Below are 22,587 nucleotides of genomic sequence, written 5' to 3' on the forward strand. Positions count from 1 at the left end.
TGCACCTATTGCCTATTGACTTCAGTAGGCGTTCGACAAGGTTCCACATGGTAGGCTGCTCTGGAAGGTTAGATCGCATGGGTTCCAAGGAGAAATGCTGAATGGATAGCAAATTGGCTCCATGGAAGGAAGCAGAGGGTAATGGTGAAAGGTTGCTTCTCAGACTGAAGGCCTGTGACTAGTGGTGTGCCTCAGGGTTCGGTGCTGGGCCCATTACTGTTTGTCATCTACATCAATGATTTGGATGAGAACATACAGGGCAAGATTAGCAAGTTTGCTGATGATACAAAAGTTAGTGGTTTTGCAGATAGTGAAGATGGTTGTGAACGATTGCAGCAGGATCTGGATCAATTGGCCAGGTGGGTTGAGGAATGGTTGATGGAATTTAATACAGAGAAGTGTGAGGTGTTGCATTTTGGGACTTCGAACAAGGGCAAGACCTACACAGTAAATGGTAGGCCTCTGGGTAGTGTTGTAGAGCAGAGGGATCTAGCAGTACTGGTGCATGGTTCCTTGAAGGTCAAAACGCAGGTGGATAACGTGGTCAAAAAGGCTTTTGGCACTTTGGCCTTCAACAGTCAGAGTATTGAGTATAGAAGTTGGGAGGTTATGGTGCAGTTGTATAAGTCATTGGTGAGATCGCATTTAGAATATTGTGTTCAGTTCTGGGCACCATGTGATAGGAAAGATATTGTCAAGCTTGAAAGGGTTCAGAAAAGATTTCCAAGGATGTTGCCAGGACTAGAGGGTGTGAGCTATAGGGAGAGATTGAGTAGGCTGGGTCTCTATTCCATGGAGCGTAGGAGGATGAGGGGAGATTTTAGAGAGGTATACAAAATCATGAGAGGAATAGATTGCGTAGATGCACAGTCTTTTGCCCAGAGGAAGGGAATCGAGGATCAGAGGACATAGGTTCATGGTGAAGGGGAAAAGATTTAATAGGAATCCGAAGGGTAACTTTTTCAGACAAAGGGTGGTGGGTATATGGAACAAGCTGCCAGAGGAGCAAAATAAGCTACCAGAGGAGGTAGTTGAGGCTGGGGCTATCCCATTGTTTAAGAAACAGTTAGACAGGTGCATGGATAGTTCAGGTTTGGAGGGATATAGACCAAGTGCAGGCAAGTGGGACTAGTGTAGCTGGGACATTGTTGGCTGGTGTAGGCGAGTTGGGCTGAAGGGCCTGTTTTCACACTGTATCATTCTATGACTCTAATTAAACTGTTAACCATAATGTAGTTGACAACCAGCCTTCCTTTTGGAGTCTGTTTGAATGCAGCCTGACATGTTGGAATCCCAGAGGATTGCTGATAGATTCCCAATAAACTGTCTCGTTTTTAATCCTCAACTGTTCTGAAAACCTGGACATAAAAAAATTATACTTCTGTCTTCATTGTTGATGCAAACCTAGAATCCCAGAACTAAGACCAGTTGTGTATTTGTTCCTTCTTTTGTTACAGCGACACTGATAGTTGGATCTGGTGAAGTATTGAATGGAGGCACTTTTCAAAAGTGCACTTAATTGAAATTTGAACTGGGCTACCAAAAATCGCAGCTTCTGCAGTTATCATTCAAGACCTACCAATGATGACACAGCACTCATGCTATCCCTTAGCTATTCCAAGTAAAATTTGTGGTTGTACTTCATTCCACCTGGTCGACTTGTACAATATATGATTAGGAGAATACAATTAAGTTTTCATGCAATAAACTTTAATTCAAATTTATTGCAATCTTTACTTAGATTAATATTTTCCCATAATGAATAGATTGTATCTGCTGAATAAAGCAGCTGTGTTTTCTTAACCACTGTGACATTTTATTGTCCTTTCATAATTGTCTCCCACAGCAAGTTCAACAGCAGGCAACTGTGTAACAAAAGAGATCCAAGATTTTGTTGGACCAAGGGTTTGCTCCCTGCCTCTAAACGCAAGTGTCTGTGTCATAAATACATCCACTTTACACTGACTGACTGACTGCTATTTGGTCCTGGCCAAAGGTAGTCTACTCTCTAAGTGAACAACACTTTCATGGACTGCCTTCTCTCACCGACCAACAACAGACAAAGCCTACAGCCAGATTAGCAAAGTTACAAATGTATTTGAGCATATGTTATAACTCATTATCATCAAATCTGCCCCATAGTAACCAAGAATGGAAATTTAGAGTTTCACCAGAATGAGTTAATTGACATCAAGCTAATTTGACAAGATACAAAACAAAGCCTTTACACGAAGACCAAATAAATAAATACACTTGTGCAAGTCAAAAGCAAGGCATTCCACGGATATTTTACTTGCATATTACTCCTGTGGCGTTGCAAATAAACTGAAAATTATTTTTTTCTTGGTAATGTATTGTGCAAGTCCACAGTAGTTGCTTGCTGCATCACAACATCCGTCCCCCGTAACTGGCTTCAGGCAAAATGTAAAGTGCAGGGATTAATCAAGACTGGTTGAGGAGAGGGGACTGCAGATGCTGGGAACTGGAGTAAACAACGAGATGCTGCAGGAACTCAGCAGGCCAGGCAGTATCTGCGGAGATAGAGGGATGGTCGACGTTTTGGTATGAGACCTTACATCAGGAGTGGGGAGAGTTCTCTTTATGCATATTTCTGGGAGCCAGTTACTGTGGGTTCTACATTCGTCTTCCAACCTTTATGAGTTCGATGCTTGGGGAACCTGGTAACATTCAACCGGAATAATCGAACAGTCTGCCCATCCACTTGCTCTAATGTGTGCCAAGTAGCAATGCTTACCTTTATCGAGAAACTAAGCACTGAAGAAAACCAAGTCAACTCATTGTTTATTTAATGGACGAAATATGCTTTCTACTTTCCCGCATTAGCATCTATTATAAAAGCAGATTATAATGCTCACAAGCCCCATTTTCTCAGTCATAACTTCAGAGATCCATCCCCCCATATTATTTTGGCTTCCAATGATAACAGTCATGCCTTTGTGATGTTAGTTAATGTCTGACTACCTACCTTTAACAGAAGGCTGTAAGCAGTTGCAGGCCAGGAGAGGTCAGTCAGAAGGGTGCTCTGGGCATGATCTATTCACTTCAAACCACGAGTCTATACAGCTGTGGGGAGAAAATCAGAAATGAGTTCAAGCACAGTGTATAACAAATGTCTCTATAAGTTCTTTAAAAATTTGCACAATATATTCACCAAAAATCAGTCATTGTCACCAGCCAACTCAATTACATGGATTATTTAAAAACCCAATTTGGTGCCACAAAGTGGATTTTATCACACTGGATAATCATTTCACATACTTTTCCCAAAGGCCTTCAGCATAATGCCCCAATGGGAATTAAACTGCAAGTCCTCTTCTGTCAGGTTCATGCACGACTGGTTCAGAGATGGATTTCACATAAGCAAAACAGCACCAGGTTAAAACGGCATTACCATATTAATTGTCAGTATTTGGGCTACGCTGCAGATGGGAAAATGGTCACTTTGAGCCGTGGGTAACATCAGATTGAAATAAATCAAATGGATTATTTTTAAAGCAGCTGAATACATCTTTTTAAAAGTTTTCATTAAGTTTTGAAAACACACGATACTGAGGAATGAGAAACAAGACTAATCCAGTCATTTTTACTTCAAATTGATGCAATAAATAGAATCTTCAATCTGACTTTATCTAATGAAGAGATAAATTGGTATGAATATTCCATACAACTCCTAGATTAATATTATTCACGTGATTTTTCCACTCCAACTCATCCCTGGCCTCCTCTACTCAAAAAGACCATCTTTCATTGGCAGAAGCATAGATCTTTCACTGCAATCTCCTATGTTTCCAGCACTTTGAAAGGATTTATTGAGCCTGATTTGCAGAAAAATGACAGTGAAAGCACGACCCTGCACAGAACATTGCAGTACACCCAAATCTCGTTACTGTAAACTCACACTTGGAAGCTCAGCAGATTGAAGTTGCTTTTAGTGGAGGTGGTAATGGGAAAACTAGAAACCACATTTCATTCTTGTTAGAACCGACACATATGTGTTTGGTAGTTAGCCTAAGTTCTCTTTCCTACGTTCAACTCCATGAGGCATCCATTGTCCCAACACTGCCTGCTGACCCATGGTAAATTGCTGATGGTGGCTTCCAGATTTCTCCTTTCATAAAAGCTTAAATGAAAGCTGTAAGTTGTTGTGTTGTGCATGGTCGTGCTTTCACTGTCATTTTTCTGCAAATCAGGCTCAATAAATCCTTTCAAATTGCTGGAAATTTAGGAGATTGCAGTGAAAGATCTCTTCTTCTGGCAATGAAATAAGGTCTTTTTGAGTAGAGGGGGCCAGGGATGAGTTGGAAAAATCAATTTGATTAAGTCAGATTGAAGATCCCATTTATTGCATCAAACATAACGCTCACACGCACCAGCCAACATTTCTTGATCTTTCCTTCAGAAAACCATTCTCCTTTATTACCTTGGCTTCTTCAGGATTAATTTAAATAGGACATAGATGCATGAACCTCAGGTACGGTGTGACAATTGATAAACAAAAGATTAAATGGGGTTATTAGTTTAAAAAATAATGTTTTTTCAAGACTTTCTTTTAAATTTCTAATTGACAATTTAATTTTTTTTCAAAAGCACTTGCTGAGATGGCTGTCAAATTTTGATTATCGGATTTTAGATGCCTCACATACAATACAATACAATACAATACAATATATCTTTATTGTCATTGTACCCAGGGGTACAACGAGATTGGGAATGCGCCTCCCATACGATGCACTAATTTAGGTAATTTAGACAGCAGCAACCCAACGAAACGAACAGTTATAACAGTTTTGGACAAGGTAAAGTGCAAGTTGATCTATGCGTTGTGGCCATCCTTTTTTTTAAATGAGAATAATCCTAGTTGTTTCTGTAACTCACACTTGGAAGATCAGCAGTAATAAGTTCCTTATTTAAACTTATGAAGAAACTTATGAAATTAGTTGCTTTGCAAGAATCAAAGTTAGCTGTGATTTGAGAGCGCTTAGCACTGGTAACTAAACCAGGTCTAGTTTCTATGTAACCAGCCCTCCATTGCAGCTATCCATTTGTCTGCCATGATATTTAATTCTAATTTTTCTCCTTTCTTTTTAATTATTTCTCTTTTCTCCACAACTAAACCCATCTCCAATGTCATTGGGCTTTCTTCTATTCTCATTCCCATCCCTCACCAACACCATCTCAAATGTCTTTGGCTTGAGTACTCCGCCCACCCAAATCCCAATCAGCAATACTTGACCTTCTTACTACCCTGTCACTAGTTCTCTCTTAACTCCCTCAAAAATATATCTAGTTTACCACTGCACTTCCCTTAGGATCCGTCAGACTGGTGGACTGACCTCTACCTTGCTCAGGCTAGGTGACAGCTCTCTGACATCCCCTGTCATGGTGGGGACCATGACCCCATCAATGGTCTCCTAAACCAACACAGCTCTCATCACTTTGGCAATCTCCCCTTCAACCTGATCATTCCCTACCTGACACTGCTCATTACTATTTCCTACTCAAGATCCACAAACGGAACTACCCGATTATTTCTGTCTGCTCTTGCCCCATTGAGCTCAACTCCTCATACCATGACCTATGTTGTCTCCTTCGCTCCCCTTTGTGATGCTTGTCTCCATATCAGGAGCCATCCCTTTCTTGCATTTTCGCTGCCTCCACCACATCTGCATCTCAAGATGAGGCTTTCCACTCCAGGACATCCAAGATGTCCTCTTTCTGCAATGTCCTTTTTCTTTAGTAAACGTATTCGCCTTCCCCCCCTGAATTCTCTAATTTCATTTAAAACCCCCACACCACCTCTCCTTTTGATCTTCCCAGATCCTCTCATATTTACCTTTCTTTCCACTCTCCTGCACCCCTTCACCTGGTTCTTTTCCTCTCCTCCACCCCTTCTTCTGCTCATCACCCACCCCTATTCTGCCCGGATCTCTCAATCCGCTTCTCAGCCCCCTTCCCTTGCTATTCCCATCTGTCCACCATCCCTCCCCCCGGTTTTACATTTGACTCCACACCTTTTTGTTTAAATCAAATTCCACCATCTGCAGCTCTTCCCCATTTTCCCCACATCCTCACATATATGTATATATATATGTATGTATAACAATAAGTCTGAAGAAGGGTCTCGACCTGAAACGTCACCCATTCCTTCTCTCCCGAGATGCTGCCTGACCTGCTGAGTTACTCCAGCATTTTGTGAATAAAAACCTTTGATTTGTACCAGCATCTGCAGTTATCTTCTTATATAACAATAAAACACTCTTGACTCTTATAGGATACTGCAGACTGCATTCTGCATGGTGCATCCATTTGAAAAAAGAAAATGAGGTGACAACTGAAGCAAAAAACTGCAGATACACGAAATTTGAAAGAAAAATAACAAAGGCCATAATCATTCAGCAGGTCAGGCAGCATCCTTAGGGAAAAAAAGCACAGTCAGCGTTTCATATCAATGACCTTTCAACAGAACTGGTGAAGTAATTGACTTGAAATGGTGACTCTGCTTTCTCTCTTCACAGATGATGCCTGACCTGCTGAGTGTTTCCTGCTTTGTTTTGTTTTTCAACAAGGTAACAACACCATTTAAAAAAAAAAAATTGAGATGTAAACATACTAATTTTCTCCAAAACCCTTGGTTAGGAAGTGCAAGCCTCTTTTGACATCTGAGCTGGGACACCTGCAGAGTGGTGGTACATGTGTAAACTGCATCAATGTAAGTTTATTAGGTTTGAGCATTATTATGCAGGGTTGCTTTGAACACAGCGGTATGATATATAATGAAGCACACAGGCTATACCATGAATTGCAGCTGCTTATTGAATTATGTACACAATACTTAAAAACTGACAGATATCCTGAAAAACACTTCAATCACTTTAGTACAACAATTGAATAAAGTTCTGTATTGCAACTGATCTGTAACAAAGAGCTGAAAAATTAACTCCCAAAAATGGTTGGGTATGTGCTTTACAGGTAAACCTGTAGTGAAGATGAGTCAAGGCTGATCCTGCCCACTTTCAGCTTCAATGGAGAATAAAGAGATTGCTAGCCACCATTTTAATCATCGTTAGGCAAAAAATTAGATCACAAAAATTGTTTTTTGAACTATGCGAATGAAAATTAAGTTAACGCAGAGTAAATTGTGTTGACAAGAGTTTCCAGGTCATATCATGCCACATGTGGCATTCAGACAGCCATGTCATACTAGGCCTCGCAATGATCTCTGTGTCAGAGTCATGCCCATGCAATCCTGCTATTAGATCACTGCAGGGGAACTTGGGCAAGATGATCTAGGAAAGTGTAGTTAGACTCTTCCTACACAACATTGTTTAAAAAAAAACAGCACCAATCCAGGGGATGTGCGAGACAAATCTTCCTCTCTTGCTTCCATTTCGGTTCTGTGGGTTCTGAGGTGATAAATAGGACCATTGAAGGAACTGCAAACTGTTCCAGAGATGATGAAATGGTGCAAAGCTTATGCAGGGCATCGGTGCGCCTGATCCAAACATTTAAGGTTCTCAATATTCATCAAGAATGCTCCTCCACCATTTTGAGACTTATCATGGGCCAGAGTTTCCAAGGAGTTGGTGAGTATTCCAAGGAGGTTTAGAGTACATTCTTGAATCTTTTTCTCAGTCTGATAGCCTCTCCCCGTGACAAAACAGTTAATAGCATCTGCTCCAAGAGGTTAGTGTCCTGCCACCTGAGTGTAACATGTGTTTAATGCTGGGAGAGTTCACCAACGTTAGCTCACTGGCCTTTTCAGTGAATTTGTAGATTTTATGCAAACGTGGTCACACCTTTCTAGTGCTGTGAGATTCTTGTATGCAGGCCTCAGAAGCACTGAAATGGGAATGGATTACCCAGTAGACCATGAGTTTTGTGCCAGTTCTGAGGTCTTTATCTTCAAACATCTTTTTCCTCAATCAACCTCAAAGGTTCCTCATCACGATGAATTTCAGCATCAATGTCTGTCTTTGCTGAGAGGTGGCCTCTGACTTATGGTCCATATTTTCCAGGATCTGACTGTGAACCTTTATTGTTGGTTCAGTGTGGGACGGTGGCAGTGAGTTGGTGGAAGATCTTTGTCTTGGACATGTTGAATGTAAATCCCCCCATCTCATATGCTTCAGTAAATGAATTAGAGATGGCCTAGAGCATGGACTCCATGAGTGTGCAAACCTTTTGTGGTCTACGTAGTACAACTCCATTACAGAGGTTTGGGTGTAAACAGTTGATTATGGAAAAAAATATCTTTGACCTGAAGTTGTACTCTGTTTCTCTTTCCAAAGATGCTGTCTGACCTAGTGATTGATTTTGTTTTTCAGTGACCGTGGAACCAGTGTGTTTCCCATGACCTTGATTCTAGATTGCAGTTCTCAGAGATTGAATGGTTTCATTTTAGTCCTACAGATTAATTCTAGTCCTGTGGGAAGCTTGTTGTAAGCGAGGTGTAACATTGTGCTGAAGAAGATTGAGATAAGTGTTGGGGCCATGGTGCAGTCTTGCTTGATACAAGGCTCCCCTGGCTCTGTTGTAGACGCATTTGTCAGTATCATAAATTGCATGAAGTAAATCAATAAATGGAAACTTCTTTCTGTGGGCAGCAAAATTGGAGGACTGTGTTCCAAAGTCCCTACCAGTTGCTGGAGTTAAAGCTTTGTGAAATTGAAAAAGGACTGGTGCAGCTTGCTGTTTTTTCTTAAGAGTTATTACACAGTGATGATGGACAGAAACCACACTGCAAAGATAGACACAAAAAGCTGGAATAACTGATTGGGACAGGCAGCATCTCTGGAGAGAAGGAATGGGTGACGTTTTGGGTCGAGACCCTTCTTCCACACTGCGATTCCTTTCTTCAAGACATCATATTTATAGCGCCTTTTAGGCCCCTTAATATATCCTCCTCGTGAGAATGGGCACTCATAACTCAAGGTCGACAGTGAGGATACCATCTTCTCCTGAAGCCTTGGTATGTGAGTTCAGTCTGGCTCAGTTGATTTCTTGGTCAGTCAGAAGTCAAGGCTGGCCCAGTGCCATGGAAGCAAGCGAGGTCAAGTCTAGGAAAGAGTCATCGTTGGGGAGATCTTCAAAGTGCTCTATTTCACAGACATATTGACTGCCTCTGTCTCTGATAAGTTAACACCTGTTCTTAGCTCTTAGTGAGGGTGGGGGATTTAGGTGTCAGGGGCATTGATGGCACAGGGTCTTAGCAAAGGTAACTCACACACATCTTTGCTGTCAGCAAGTTGCTCTATTCTTTAACACCATGGTTTTATGTTGGAACTTATCTAAATACTTGGGCTAACTCTAGTGGACTAAAACCATCCTCTCAATGGCTCCTTTAATCTCCAGCTTGCCCCCTGACCTACCAAACCTCACAATTTCTTTCACTTTACAGTGCTCACTCACAGTCCCAATTCCCTCATGAGTTGGGTCATGTATAGATGATTCCAACTATCAAGTGAAGCACCATTTTAAAAAGTGGGTATAACCATGTATAGAGTTGGTTTTGGAAATCTCTCAACTTGTTATTTTTACCTTAGCTGCAATTCGCTCCAGTTTAAAATCTCACAATTGTGTAAAGTGTAAATAGCTGTTAAATATTGTTTTCATTCTCAAAGCTTATTAACAGGAATATTTATCTCTGGCCTTCATACACACATCAACATTTGTACCAGTTATTAATGGAAAATACTCAACTGCTTTGGGAACCACACTTCAGGAACTATATCGAAATAGTAGAAAAATGAAGTGTAGCTTAATCAGGATCTTACGAAGAAGGACTATGTCTTTCAAATGACTCAATAGGACAATTTTAAAAAATATATATATTTTAACATTCAACGACTTCTTCAGACACTGAATGATTTGCACCTGATTATCTTCAATGCTATTGAAACATTTCAACTTTCATAACTCAAGAAATTTTTCCCTTGCCTTTCAAATCTTAGATTTGGTCATACGGAAATAGGGATTTTATCCTGCGCAAATCTGAACTCTACTCTTGTTCATCTGCTAAAATGATAATGATTTGTTCCCCTCTATGATGGACATATTTGGGTTTTTTAAAATTTACACGGCTTTGTTCCTAATATGTTTTAATACTCAAATCCTGCAATACATCTCGATTATTTTTTCATATTGGCTCATGTAATGCAATACCGATTTCTTTCATATATCTTAGGCATGTGCTTTATTAAAAATAATATCTTCCTAATAATGAGAATAGTAAATATGGCTCATTAACAGATAGCTTGCATGTCACTTATTGCTTTTTATAGGCCAGCATAAAACATACCAACTAAATTAATGTGATCTTTTACTAATGGCATTGACAAAATGTAATAATTAGAGAATTATCTATTAAACTGCTCTACCAAGATTTGTGTCACATTGAGGGTATAGCCAATAACAAAAAATAGAAAATTGAGTAAAGAGTTAAATCAAGAACTTAATACATTCCTTAGTATTTATCACATATCCAACAAATTTCTGCCTAATTAACATTCTGACCCCATAACTATCTCCCTATTTTAAACTTTGCATTCTTCTCAATCGTCTGAGAATCCTAACAATTTTATACAATAGTAAAGTAAATTGTAAGATTAGAATTTTACATTTTGTAATCCCATCACCATAGTAACAAACTGATATCTGCCTACAGAATATTTTCCTGTACTGCGGTTATACTGGCTTGAAATTCCATTGGATTTCTCCATTTGCAAGGCAACTTCTGCAACAAACTAGTGGAATTCCCACATTAAATGCACTGATAACTTGGATATTTTAGTTTTTAATCTGCTCTTCATTTCATTTTTCCTTCCCCTTATCCTAAGCACGATTAAAGTGATGCAGCCAATCTGTTCTCAGACAATAGACAATAGGTGCAGGAGTAGGCCATTCGGCCCTTCGAGCCAGCACCATCATTCAATGTGATCATGGCTGATCATTCACAATCAGTACCCCGTTCCTGCCTTCTCCCTATCCCCCTGACTCCGTTATCATTAAGAGCTCTATCTAGCTCTCTCTTGTAAGCTAGAACAATATGTATCGGCTAAAACAATATGTAGTCTCATAAATTCTATGTTACCTGAAAAAAGGTGAGCTTCATACTTTAGAGATACAGCATAGAAACAGGCCCACCGAGTCCGTGCCGACCTGCCTTCACCCCGTGCACTTACACTATCCTACACATTAGGGACAATTTACAATTTTACCAAAGCCAATTAACCTACAAACCTGTACATCTTCCCAGTGTGGGAGGAAATTGGAGCACCCGGAGATAACCCACGTTAAGGCATAATCCAGAGACAGACTTCGGGAACTCCTAGCCGCTGGAGCTTCGACCACCCCGATCGCGGGAGCTTTGACTACCCAGACGCGGGGGCTTCGATCGCCCCGACGGATGGTTCGACTGCTCCGACCGTGGAAGAATAAAGAGGAAGTAGATTGGACTTTATTGCCTTCCATCACAATGAGGAATGTGGGGAATCCGCTGTTGTGGATGTTTATGTTAATCTTTATGTAGTTGTGCGTCTTGTTGCATTTTTAAAAATATGGCTGTATGGTAATTCGCATATCACTGTACCTTAATTGGTACATGTGACAATGAAAGGCCTTTGAAACCTGTGAAATTGTAAACTAAGTAAACAAGGAGATAAAAGAAATAAATAGATCAAAATAAAAAATATAGCTGAATTCATATTCTAATTACAAAATTTATAATAGTTAAGTATACCTGCTGCAAACAATACTATTCTTACAGAGATGTGGAAAGCAGAGTAAAGGTGCATCAGCTGGTTCAATAGTTTGGCAATGGAATTAACAATTTGAAAGTAGGACATTATGCAAAAGGTTTACATGGAGACAATGTACACATCCTATTTTAAAACAACACTTGAAATCAGAAGTCAGAAAGGTCTTTTAAAATGTTATATTTCATTTAGTTGCCTGGAAAGCATCAACTGGCTCCTACATGATAACTCAGATTTCCCCTTGCAGCTATATCAATAGATACAATATTCCCACTGTAGCCACGAGCAAGAAAAGTAGCTTTCAAACACAGACCCGTCATAGATAGAGTGGCAGCATGGGTCAGTTGGCGCTATTCACCAACATGTCAGGAATTATTGATTCAAGCTCTATCCTAGGATCTGAGCACGTCTGGTGGGATACGCCAGCGCGGTACTGACAGGCAGAGTACAGCAGTGACTGAGCTGCCCTTTGCATGCAATGTTAAGCTGGGGCACCAGTGGTTTAGGGGAACATTCAAACATAAGAGGGCACAAATTTTTAATTGGCTCTGAATGCACAGAGCCTATTTAATGCACAGAGTCTCTTGCCCAGAGTAGGTGAATCGAGGACTAGAGGACATAGGTTTAAGGTGAAAAGGTTTAATAGGAATCGGAGGGGTAACTTTTTCACACGAAGGGTGGTAGGTGTATGGAACAAGCTGCCAGAGGAGGTAGTTGAGGCAGGGACTTTCCCAACATTTCAGAAACAGTTAGACAGGTACATGGATAGGGCAGGTTTGGAGGGATATGGACCAAGCGCAGGCAGGTGGGACTAGTGTAGCAAGTGGGCAAGTGGGACTAGTGCAGCTGGGACATGTTGGCCAGTGTGGGCAAGTTGGGCCGAAGGGCCTGTTTCCACACTGTATCACTCTGTGACTATGAATAACACAGGCATGGATAATAAAACAAAGAATAATGGAAATGCAGAGCAGATCACGCAGCATTTGTGAAAAGAGATACAGGGTCAATATTTCAAATTCCCAAGGAGCAGTTCTGAGGAAGATCATGTGCTTCTCTCTCCAAGGATGCTGCCTGACCTGCTAAGTATCTCCAGCATTTTCTGTTTACATTTCAGGTTTCCAGCCTCTGCACTATTGACTTTGGGCTATTCCTGTAAATAACCTGAGTGCTGCATTAAGCTTCACAACATGTCCCAATGTGCTTAATGTGTATATAAGGCACAACATAGTTACAATCATTTTTCTTTGTAGCTGATCATCAACTGATTTCCCATGGAACTCTATTCTGAGAATAACAGCAGGTGGCAGCATATCACACATTTTCAGGCATCTGCATCTCTGATCCATGGTATTTTGGCCACTGCTACGGCAATTGAAAACTGCAACATTCTTGGGAAATAAATTGTTTATTCCGAGATGCACTGGCAGAGATACCTGGGGATTGTTAATTACAAATGAAAGATTATGTTCTCCTCTTAATATTTTCTTCCAATTCTGATTTTATAAAAATGTTAGGATTTCACTAAGCTACTATGTATGCAGATTGTATGGAACATATCAGTTTTTTAAACAAAATAGTGCAGCTATTGACTTTCAATTTAATAGCTGTTGGTATGTTATCTTGGTATGTTGTAATTCTTCTCATGTCTTCATCTTCAGTTTAAAATTATGGTTTCAATTATTCTCAATTCACTTACTATGTTTTATTCCACCTTTTCCATCATTTGCTTAATCATCATAGGAAGAAAGAAATTCACTGTATTGATAGATTCTGGGCACATGGTAGCCGATGGCATCAAGCTGAACACAGGCATGGAATATACCTGCTGCCTTTCAACTACGAGCTCTTGCTGCAGCTTAATTTATATCCCTTCATATTGTACACTGTGAAGCTCAGTGCTGTAAAAGCACAAAAGATACGAGAGGGAACGACTTCAACCCCTGCTCTATCCTAAATTATAATAGCACCATCACTACTGTCTGAGATTTGATGAACTTGTATACCAGAAAGAGCTTGCATGAGATGGCAACAGAACTAATACAAGAGAAAATACTTACTCAATTTAATTTTCACCGTCGGACCCGTCATCAACACATCATTTCATGAAGGTATTAGTAAGTGTGACAAACACATGGTCCTGATCTTGGGGACACCCTCCATGTAAAGCATTGTGAGGAACCATCTCACCAATGGAACCAATGGTTATGGGTAGAAGGCAGGAGAATGAGAGATGGATCAGCCATGATTGAATGGCGGAGTAGACTTGATGAGCCGAATGGCCTAATTCTGCTCGTATCACTTATGATCTTATGACCTGCAGACTAAGTGAGGTGGATCAAAAGCGAACCCAGCAGTTGCTCATTAGCAGTACGATCAGTTCAAATCAGTTCAAAAGAGCAAGTTCAGAATTGCATTGTTTCCCAAATGAGATATCAACCCAAAGGTACAAAAACAATACAATGGCTTGAATGCTAAGCGGCAGAGGAACATTCCATTTGGAATATTTTGGAGGACCAAGAACCAAGAACATGCCGCATGCAGATAGCGAATCCTGCATTCAACATGTCAAATAATAGTTCTGCAGTTCTACTACAGTCATAAATAACTCCCCAAAAGCTTTCCACACACTACAAGGGAAACACTAATTTTCACTAATTTATCTGTCATTGATGCATAGTTTCATTGAAGTACTAGTAAGTGTGACAACCGCATGGTTTGTGCAGAGACATAAGCTTTCCACAAAGTGTGGAAAGCTTTTTTGAGTGGGTGCCTGCTGAAGCAATCGCTACTGACCAGCTCCAAAAATACTCAACATATCAAGGAGAAAAGGAATCTGCTTCAATGGTGCATCATGTCCACCATTCCTTCAAGTCCACCATCAACACATCATAGCTGCAATGTATACCAATGTCACCATTTTTCAATAACTCCTTCCCAATCTATGACCTTGACTACCTGGAAGGATAGAGGCAACATACTGCAGAGTGTTGATGTTCTTCTGCATTTATTATTCTTTACAGGTGCAATCAACATTGCTGTCTCTGTATGAAACCTGTATCAACAGCACGGCTACTGTCAACATTCATGCTACATAATGCAATGCACCAAGTGTCTAACCACCTTACCACAGTGATTAATTGCATTATTATTGAAAATCCCCCAAGGACATCCACTAGCTGACCATGAAGCAAAAACCAAATTCAATTAGTTACATAAGCACATAAGACCTGAGTACTTTGTGGCAATTGGCTGCTGTCCTATCTTACAGAAGCATCTTCATCATCTGCAAGGCACTAAGCAGTAGTGGGTCAGAAAATCAGTGGATATGGCGTCAAGATGTATTGAGAAGCTTAAAACCAATCTGGACAATGCACAGATCCACACAGTAGCCCATTTGCAGATAAACCATTTCCCATCATGGCAATACGATTGCAAAATGTGCCATTTATATGGTGAGGCAAGACGCCAAGCAACAGCTTCAAAGCCACTACTTCCAGGACCAAGGCAACACGTGCATTAAAACATCATTACCTCAGTTATATAAAGACACTAGACCAAGTGGACCCGTTGGGCCCAAACCTCTCCTTCATTGGTTCAGCACCCTCTCCTCTCCCCCCCTTCCCCTCCCCTCCCTCCCTCCCCCCTACCCCTCCCCTCCCCCTTCCCCACTCCACCCCCCTTATCCTCCCCCCTCCCTCCCCTCCCCTCCCTCCACCCCCCTTCCCCAGGAGATAGATTTAAACTTTAAAATGTGAATAACAAAAAATATAACACCGATTTCAATGAAACTTCTTTCATTAGCACCAAAGGGATGACGGTGAGTAAGGGGGACCTAAAACTGTCGCGCTATCGTGTACCATTTTGGCTGTAGTTCAGGAACAAACAAATGAGAGTTTTAGTATATAGATGGCAATACAGCATCTTTCCTCCACGGCTCAAAATGATGCGCACTTAAACCTGCAACGGTGTGCACTCATTGTCTCCTTTGCAAGAAATGCAAAATATTTATTTCTTAAAACTGTACCAGAATAATTTACTTCGAGAATCTGTGTAGTTCTGATCTAGATCCAACTTCAACTTTGTGACAATGTATATTAATAAATGACAGAGTGCGATTGAAAAAGTATTATTTTTTCCTTCCCAAGGGCTCTGATAAAAGAATTGAAAGATCGTACTTGAAGGACCACATAATGAAAGCTGTAAGAACTTGCAACATATCAACAGGTGCCCTGAAACCCTGTGCCAGCTCCAGACAACTTCCCACAGTGAAACTCAAAAACGCTGTATGCAAGCCTCACTGTGCAGCGTGAGCATGCACTTTAGTAGATGTGATCGTCACAGCCAGCTCAGGCTTGGCGATCCTTTTTACTGAAAACCTCTGCCTAAATCTACCTGATCTCCCGGTTGCTAAACACTTTATTTCCCCCTCCCATTCTCACATTGACCTTTCTGTCCTGGGCCTCCACCGTTGTCAGAGTAAGGCTCAGTGCAAATTGGAGGAACAACACCTCATATTTCAGCTTGGGAAGCTTACACCCCCCAGCAGTATGAATATTGACTTCTCTAACTTCAAGTAATCCTTACCTTCCCTCTCTCTTCATCCCTTCCCCCTTCCCAGTTCTCCGACTAGATTGATTGTCCTCATCTACATTTTATCTCTGTTTGCTTTGTTGTTACCTTCTCCTAGCTAACAATGATCTATTCTACATTTTCCTCGATTTCCATTCCCCTTGTCTCTTTTTCTCACATTACACTTCCTTATTTCTGTATCTCCCTCTTCCCTGACACAGTCTGACGAAGGGTCTCAACCCAAAATGTCACCTATTCCTTCTTTCCAGAGATGCTGCCTGTCTCGCTGAGTTACTCCAGCATTTTGTGTCCATCTTCTGTTCAAGGGATCCATCATAGTATATGCACCTGCAGTTCCTACTCTTTGAGACTTTCACAAAATGTCCAAGTGATGTGCAAAGCTGCTTTAATGCATGGAGGCATTTCCTGGCTGATGTATCCTCAAAACATAAAGTAGACTGTAATTCTACACCTGTTTCTCTTTGCTCCACTTCTTTTCCAACTTGTTTGGCAGGCACACAAAGCAGTCCCTTCTGATTTGCACTGCATTGCTCCACTAACGGCACATCCAAACCCAGCAGCAATTCACCTTGAGGAGTTGTGATCGCTGCCAATGGGAAGATGTTTATTTAAAAATACTCAACTTTTGTTCCATTTTGTTGCACACTCTGCCTCTAATATACTCCGTTTTTACAAAAGCACCCAGAGAGTCAGCTGTGGAGACGCCAGGCATGGGATCAATGCACCACCTGCACAGAAGGAAATGCCAACTTCAATGGTTCTCACAGTCTATTCTAATTACTTCTGAAAGTAAATAGCTTATATAATCATTACAAAAAAAATCATTATATTTCGTTACATCATTATTTATGTGAAAATAGCAAGGAATTTGCTGGGAATGACTTTGCACATCATTAAATTTAACATGGCATCCTTTCACGGACAGTTTTTGCCTTTATGTTTAATGATGCTACTACTTGGTGAAGAGGTTTGGAGCACTCAGATTCCATCTGGTTATCTGAAATAGTTTGGTATTCTCGTCACAAGTGTTCAATGATTTTCACAGGTACCTGTATATATGTGTTTTATAAATATTTGAGCAAGAATTAACAAATATGCCAAAATAGTTTAAAGAAATTGCTGATGGTCCATTTTCTGGTGTTGCTGCATCTGGTGAAGAAGAGCTGGTAACATTTTGTCCTTTGCCATTTCCTCCCAATGAGATTTCACCTTGATTCCTGGTGATTTTCTTGACACCCCTCCCCCTGCAGAGTGCAGAACATCATTTTAACTGTACACCCCTTTGATTGGGATATTAAGGACCTGGCAAAGGACAAAATGTTAGCATATTGCCCATAATAATTGCCCACAGGAAAATTATTAATGCCCTGGCACATTTGATCCACAAACATATCCCATCTACCAACAAATGTATTACTGCATTCACACAATTAACCATTACTCTAGCAATCATGCCCAAATATTCACTTGCAGCTATTCAGCTGCTCCTTCCCTCTTACTCACACAAACACACACTTTCCTTTAGTTTGGTAATAGGAGACATGGCAGGCATCAACCCTCCTGCAGCCAAGTTGTAAAAAAAGTAACTGTAGATGCTGGTTAATATCAAAAGATAGAAACAAAATGCTGGAGTAATTCAGCTGATCAGGCAGCATCTCTGGAGAAAATGGATAGGTGACGTGGTCCCGACCGAATCATCACCTATCCATCTTCGACAGAGATGCTACCTGACCCACTGAGTTACTCCAGCAGTTTGTGTCTACCTGCTGCCAAATGCCATATTTACTACGGGCACAGGTCACAATGAATTGGAGATGTCTGGGATCATGGACCCAGTTGTCCAGCTAAACCTACTCTGTTTTTAACAGACATTAGACCTCACCTGTGAAATGTTTAGAATATTCAGGAATCTTTTCAGTTTTGATGTGTGGCATGGTTGATTCTTTTGAACTGTGCTGCAGCTGACTCCCCAAGAAACCACAATAGAAATGACTATTTTAAATAGCATAGGTCGCAGCTTTGTTCTTGCGTGTGACCCACACTCCATACATTTAAATAAATATCAAGGGAGGCATCCATTGTGCACTGCAAACAAATTATGTTGCCATGCACCCTGTACGGTTTGGGTGCATGGCATGTGCATTAGGCAATGATCAAATGTTCATTTTGTTCTATATACAGTTGCTCTATATTAATTGTGGCACATAATCAGCCGAACACTACAATTCCATTGCATAGTGCACTAAAAAACATGTAATACACAACTGAACTTCCAGATGCTTTTACCTTTGGTTTTCTACCAATGCTTGCCTTAATACAACATTGTTAGGTATTGGGGCATTTTTGTATCATAAAAATGCAAGATTATGCCAATTGATATAGTCCTGGACTAGCCACATCGAAGCAATGGCCAAGAAACCACACCAATGCCTCTATTTCCTTAGAAGGCATAGGAAGTGTGGCACGTCCCCAATAATCCTCACCAAGTTCTACAGATGTGCCGTAGAAAGCATTTTATTGGTATGCATCACAGCATGGTTTGGGAACTGTGCCGTCCAAAACCGCAAGAAATTGCAGAGAGTTTCGGATGCAGCCCAGTCCATCGCGTAAACCAATTTCCCTTCCATTGACTCCTTCTAGACTTCAGGCTACCTCGGCAAGGCCACCGGTATAATCAAAGATCAGTCTCATCCCGGTCACTCCCTCTTCTCACCACTCCCACACAGGCAGAACTGAACCGTCCTCTCACCAACTAGAGAGCGACCGTGGCCTCCCATCTACCTCAATGGAGACCTTCAAACTATCTTTAATCGTACTTTACTGGACTTTGTCTATCACAAAACATTATACCCTTTATCCTGTGTCTGTAAACTGTGGACGGCTTGATTGTAATCACATACAGTATTCTCGTTGACTGGATAGCACACCGTACCTGTGACAATAAGAAACTAAATAAATTCTAATAGTTATTAAATTAAGTAATTTAAAGCGCATCCTGGTAATGGTAATTTAAATTTACTGTGTTAAAGTTATTGGTCCCCTCATTAAAGTACCATAGAAAATTCATTTTTTAAACATCTAGAATTTAGCTCATTATCCTTGCCAATCCTGCTTCAAGTCAAGTCAAGTCAAGTCAAGTTTATTTGTCACATACACATACAAGATGTGCAGTGAAATGAAAGTGGCAATGCCTGCGGATTGTGCAAAAAAAATTACAATTACAGCATAAAAATTAAAATTAATACAGAAAAAAAAAGTAGTTCCTGGAGATATAATGGTTAACAGTCCTGATGGCTAGTGGGAAGAAACTCCGTCTCATCCTCTCCGTTGACAGCGGAGGCGTTTGCCTGACCGTAGCAGCTGGAACAGTCCGTTGCTGGGGTGGCAGGGGTCCCCCATAATCTTGCTTGCTTTTGATCTGCACCTCCTGATGTATAAGTCCTGCAGGGGGGCGAGTGTAGTTCCTATGGTGCATTCAGCCGAACGTACTACTCTCTGCAGGGCCTTCCTGTCCTGGGCAGAGCTGTTCCCAAACCAGACTGTGATGTTCCCGGACAAGATGCTTTCTACAGCCCCAGAGTAGAAGCATTGAATTTCCTCAGCTGTCTGAGGTGGACCCATTCTGCATCGCAATGTAGAATCCTAGCTAATGTAGTGTGGCTTTTGCGTCAAAATAGTGGATTTTGCGTTTGTATAGACAGAATTGTAATATTAGTTATTGTAATTAACTGTAACGTCAATTGAAAACTGCATTTGAACCACATCAATTGGGTAATGTTATCGCATACTGTTCTGCCGTTGTAAGTATCAGATGAATCTGAAATGGCCTCAGAACTGGTTCAGTACGACTACAAGCCAATAATCCAATCGAGGGATTTCGAGGATATTAGCCCATGGCAGGTAAAACCAAGCACCATAACCATTTCCATAAAGGTTATAAGAAAATAATTATCAGCCTCCTGTCGAAGTTCATAACAGGGCTCCAATTCTGCAGTGAGATTTATTTGATTTGCGACCAGTTTTGTTGGCAGTAGCAGCAGCTTCTCAGCGTGAACAGTGTCAGTGCTTTCCATCTTCTTAATGGAGCAGAACATTTACCCAATAGGATTAGATAAAGTGACACCATTGCTGCAGGTTTAAAACTGATATGTTGGATATAGTTTCAGGTAGGTGAGAGGAAGAATTAAAAAAAATAATAGTCTGTTTAGACCGAAATGCAAAATGAGCATAATTAATCAATTCCCTTCTGGAAAATGTTACTTTCTAAAATGGATAAAAGTTTAAAATGTAAATTTGAAAGCATTTTTCTTCTGCTGGCATGTGACATGCTGGACACATTTGAAAGACAGGTTTGACAATTGGGTACAGAAAGATTGTTGTATTTTTAGCAGGTGCTTTCTGCATTGTAATGCAACCATATCTCAATTACTAGAAGGTAGACACAAACTGCTGGAGTAACTCAGCGGGACAAGCAGCATCTCTGGAGAGAAGGAATGGGTGACGTTTTGGGTCGAGACCCTTCTTCAGACTCACAATTACTAACCAGCTTAGGGAGTTATGTTTATCTATATATTTTTTCTACATGTTATGGGAAATATTGGTCAGAAGACAAGCTTTATTTTTGTTTGAACACTGAACAATTGCCCATTCTCAATTTAAAACTGCATTAATGAATGTAGCATTTAATGAGCCGGCTGTCACCTAACCAGAATTGGTTTGAGGCTGAGTTGAAATGGCAGAAGTTTGTTGACAGGATCTTGGACAATTTCAAAATAGCATCAATTATGAGCAGACAAAGCTCAATCTTCAGAGGTTAAAAATACTGCAAATATGTGAAATTCATCAATACCAGGAATTTCATGATGAGAAACAGCAAATATTCCAGTGAGAAATTAAACAAGACAAAAGAAAAGTGAGGAAGTAAGTTTGACAGTTCATGATTTAGGAAATCCTGTTTACGCAACATAAGAAAGAGATCCCTGCCTGATTTGTACTGAATTTGCAACTTTACTGGGGGGAAAAATTCTTGTCTTCATTCATCAAACCAGAATCTGATTTAATATAATCTAACATAGTGCAGTTCAGTAGCTGGAATTGGAAATTTGAGTGGACCCCAAATTACATGGATGAGAAATGAATTTATACCACACAGATATTGAAGCTGCTGTGTTCTCTTTACTGCACAGTAAAGAGTTCTCTTTACTGCACAGTTCTCTTTACTGTGTTTTCAATACCTATGAAGACTGTACAGGCAGATGCACAAAACAATACACTTGTGGTTAATTATGTTTTACTTTCATTTTGGCAGCGTTTTCCTGTGGCCAGTTTCAACAAAATCAGGTTTTAAGGCTGGATTTTGCTGTGTTCCCCTCTGGTGACTAACAACAAAATCTACTCTGTGTTCCCCTGGTGCTATATTCCTACAGAATGGTATTTGAATAGTCCCAGTTCTAATCTAATAAATCAAAGCCCGCCAGGCAAATGACCACAAATTAATATCTAATTAAATAATAATTTCAAGGACAAGACCAATTCTGGACAGAAATACCAACTCCTCAACTTTCTATTTGTCTGCCTGACTTCCCTTCTCACGTTCAGTGCTTGTATTACCACGTTTTTCTATATTCTGATTCACCTGATAGTAGGCCGCTCTACAACAAAGGAAAGAAGGGCAGAACACAATATTCCCATATGTCAAACACTGCCCCCAATATTTTTTGTCAAAGGTTTTTTTTTAACCCATAAGCAAATAATCAGATATGAGAACATTTTCCACTGGCCAAACTCTGCCTGAGCTGCAGGGTGTTTACAACATTTTCAGTTTTATTTCATATTTCTAGCCACAAAATCCACAGTATTTTGTTTTTGTGACATTTTTTAGGACCTTGCTTGCCACAAGAGTTGATCCACAAGTGAATTATTCATTGTGTTCTGTGCGCATCCTTGAACATCTTTGACCAGTCAAATAAAATCAACTATTTCAGAATAGCCAGGAGCACAACGAGGAAACATCTGAACAAGCAAATGCTAATGTGCCTTAATGCACAAGGGTCCAGTCTGAGCACACACCACAGGACCTGTTCCGAATTACAAGCAAATTCTGAAAAAACAGGTGTCCAGGAAGGAAAAGGCACATTAAAATATATATATATATATATAACCTCTCACAAAATAAGGCCAATACTCGATTAAAAACAAGGTAGTACTACATTTCACAAAGCTT

The 22,587-nt window shown here is 40.4% G+C and overlaps 1 protein-coding gene across 1 annotated transcript in view; it reads right to left on the reverse strand.

Moving 5' to 3' along the window:
- The window catches only part of znrf1 (zinc and ring finger 1), a 156,950-nt gene that overhangs the window by 14,488 nt on the left and 119,875 nt on the right, over window positions 1-22,587 (reverse strand). The window contains exon 4 of the mRNA XM_078400488.1: window positions 2,987-3,084. Coding sequence (XP_078256614.1) covers window positions 3,027-3,084 — 58 coding nt within the window. The 3' untranslated portion in view covers window positions 2,987-3,026. The remainder of the gene's footprint in view (window positions 1-2,986; window positions 3,085-22,587) is intronic.

This window comes from Rhinoraja longicauda, chromosome 6 (assembly GCF_053455715.1).
Source record: "Rhinoraja longicauda isolate Sanriku21f chromosome 6, sRhiLon1.1, whole genome shotgun sequence".
In the NCBI taxonomy this organism is placed as follows: Eukaryota; Metazoa; Chordata; class Chondrichthyes; order Rajiformes; family Arhynchobatidae; genus Rhinoraja; species Rhinoraja longicauda.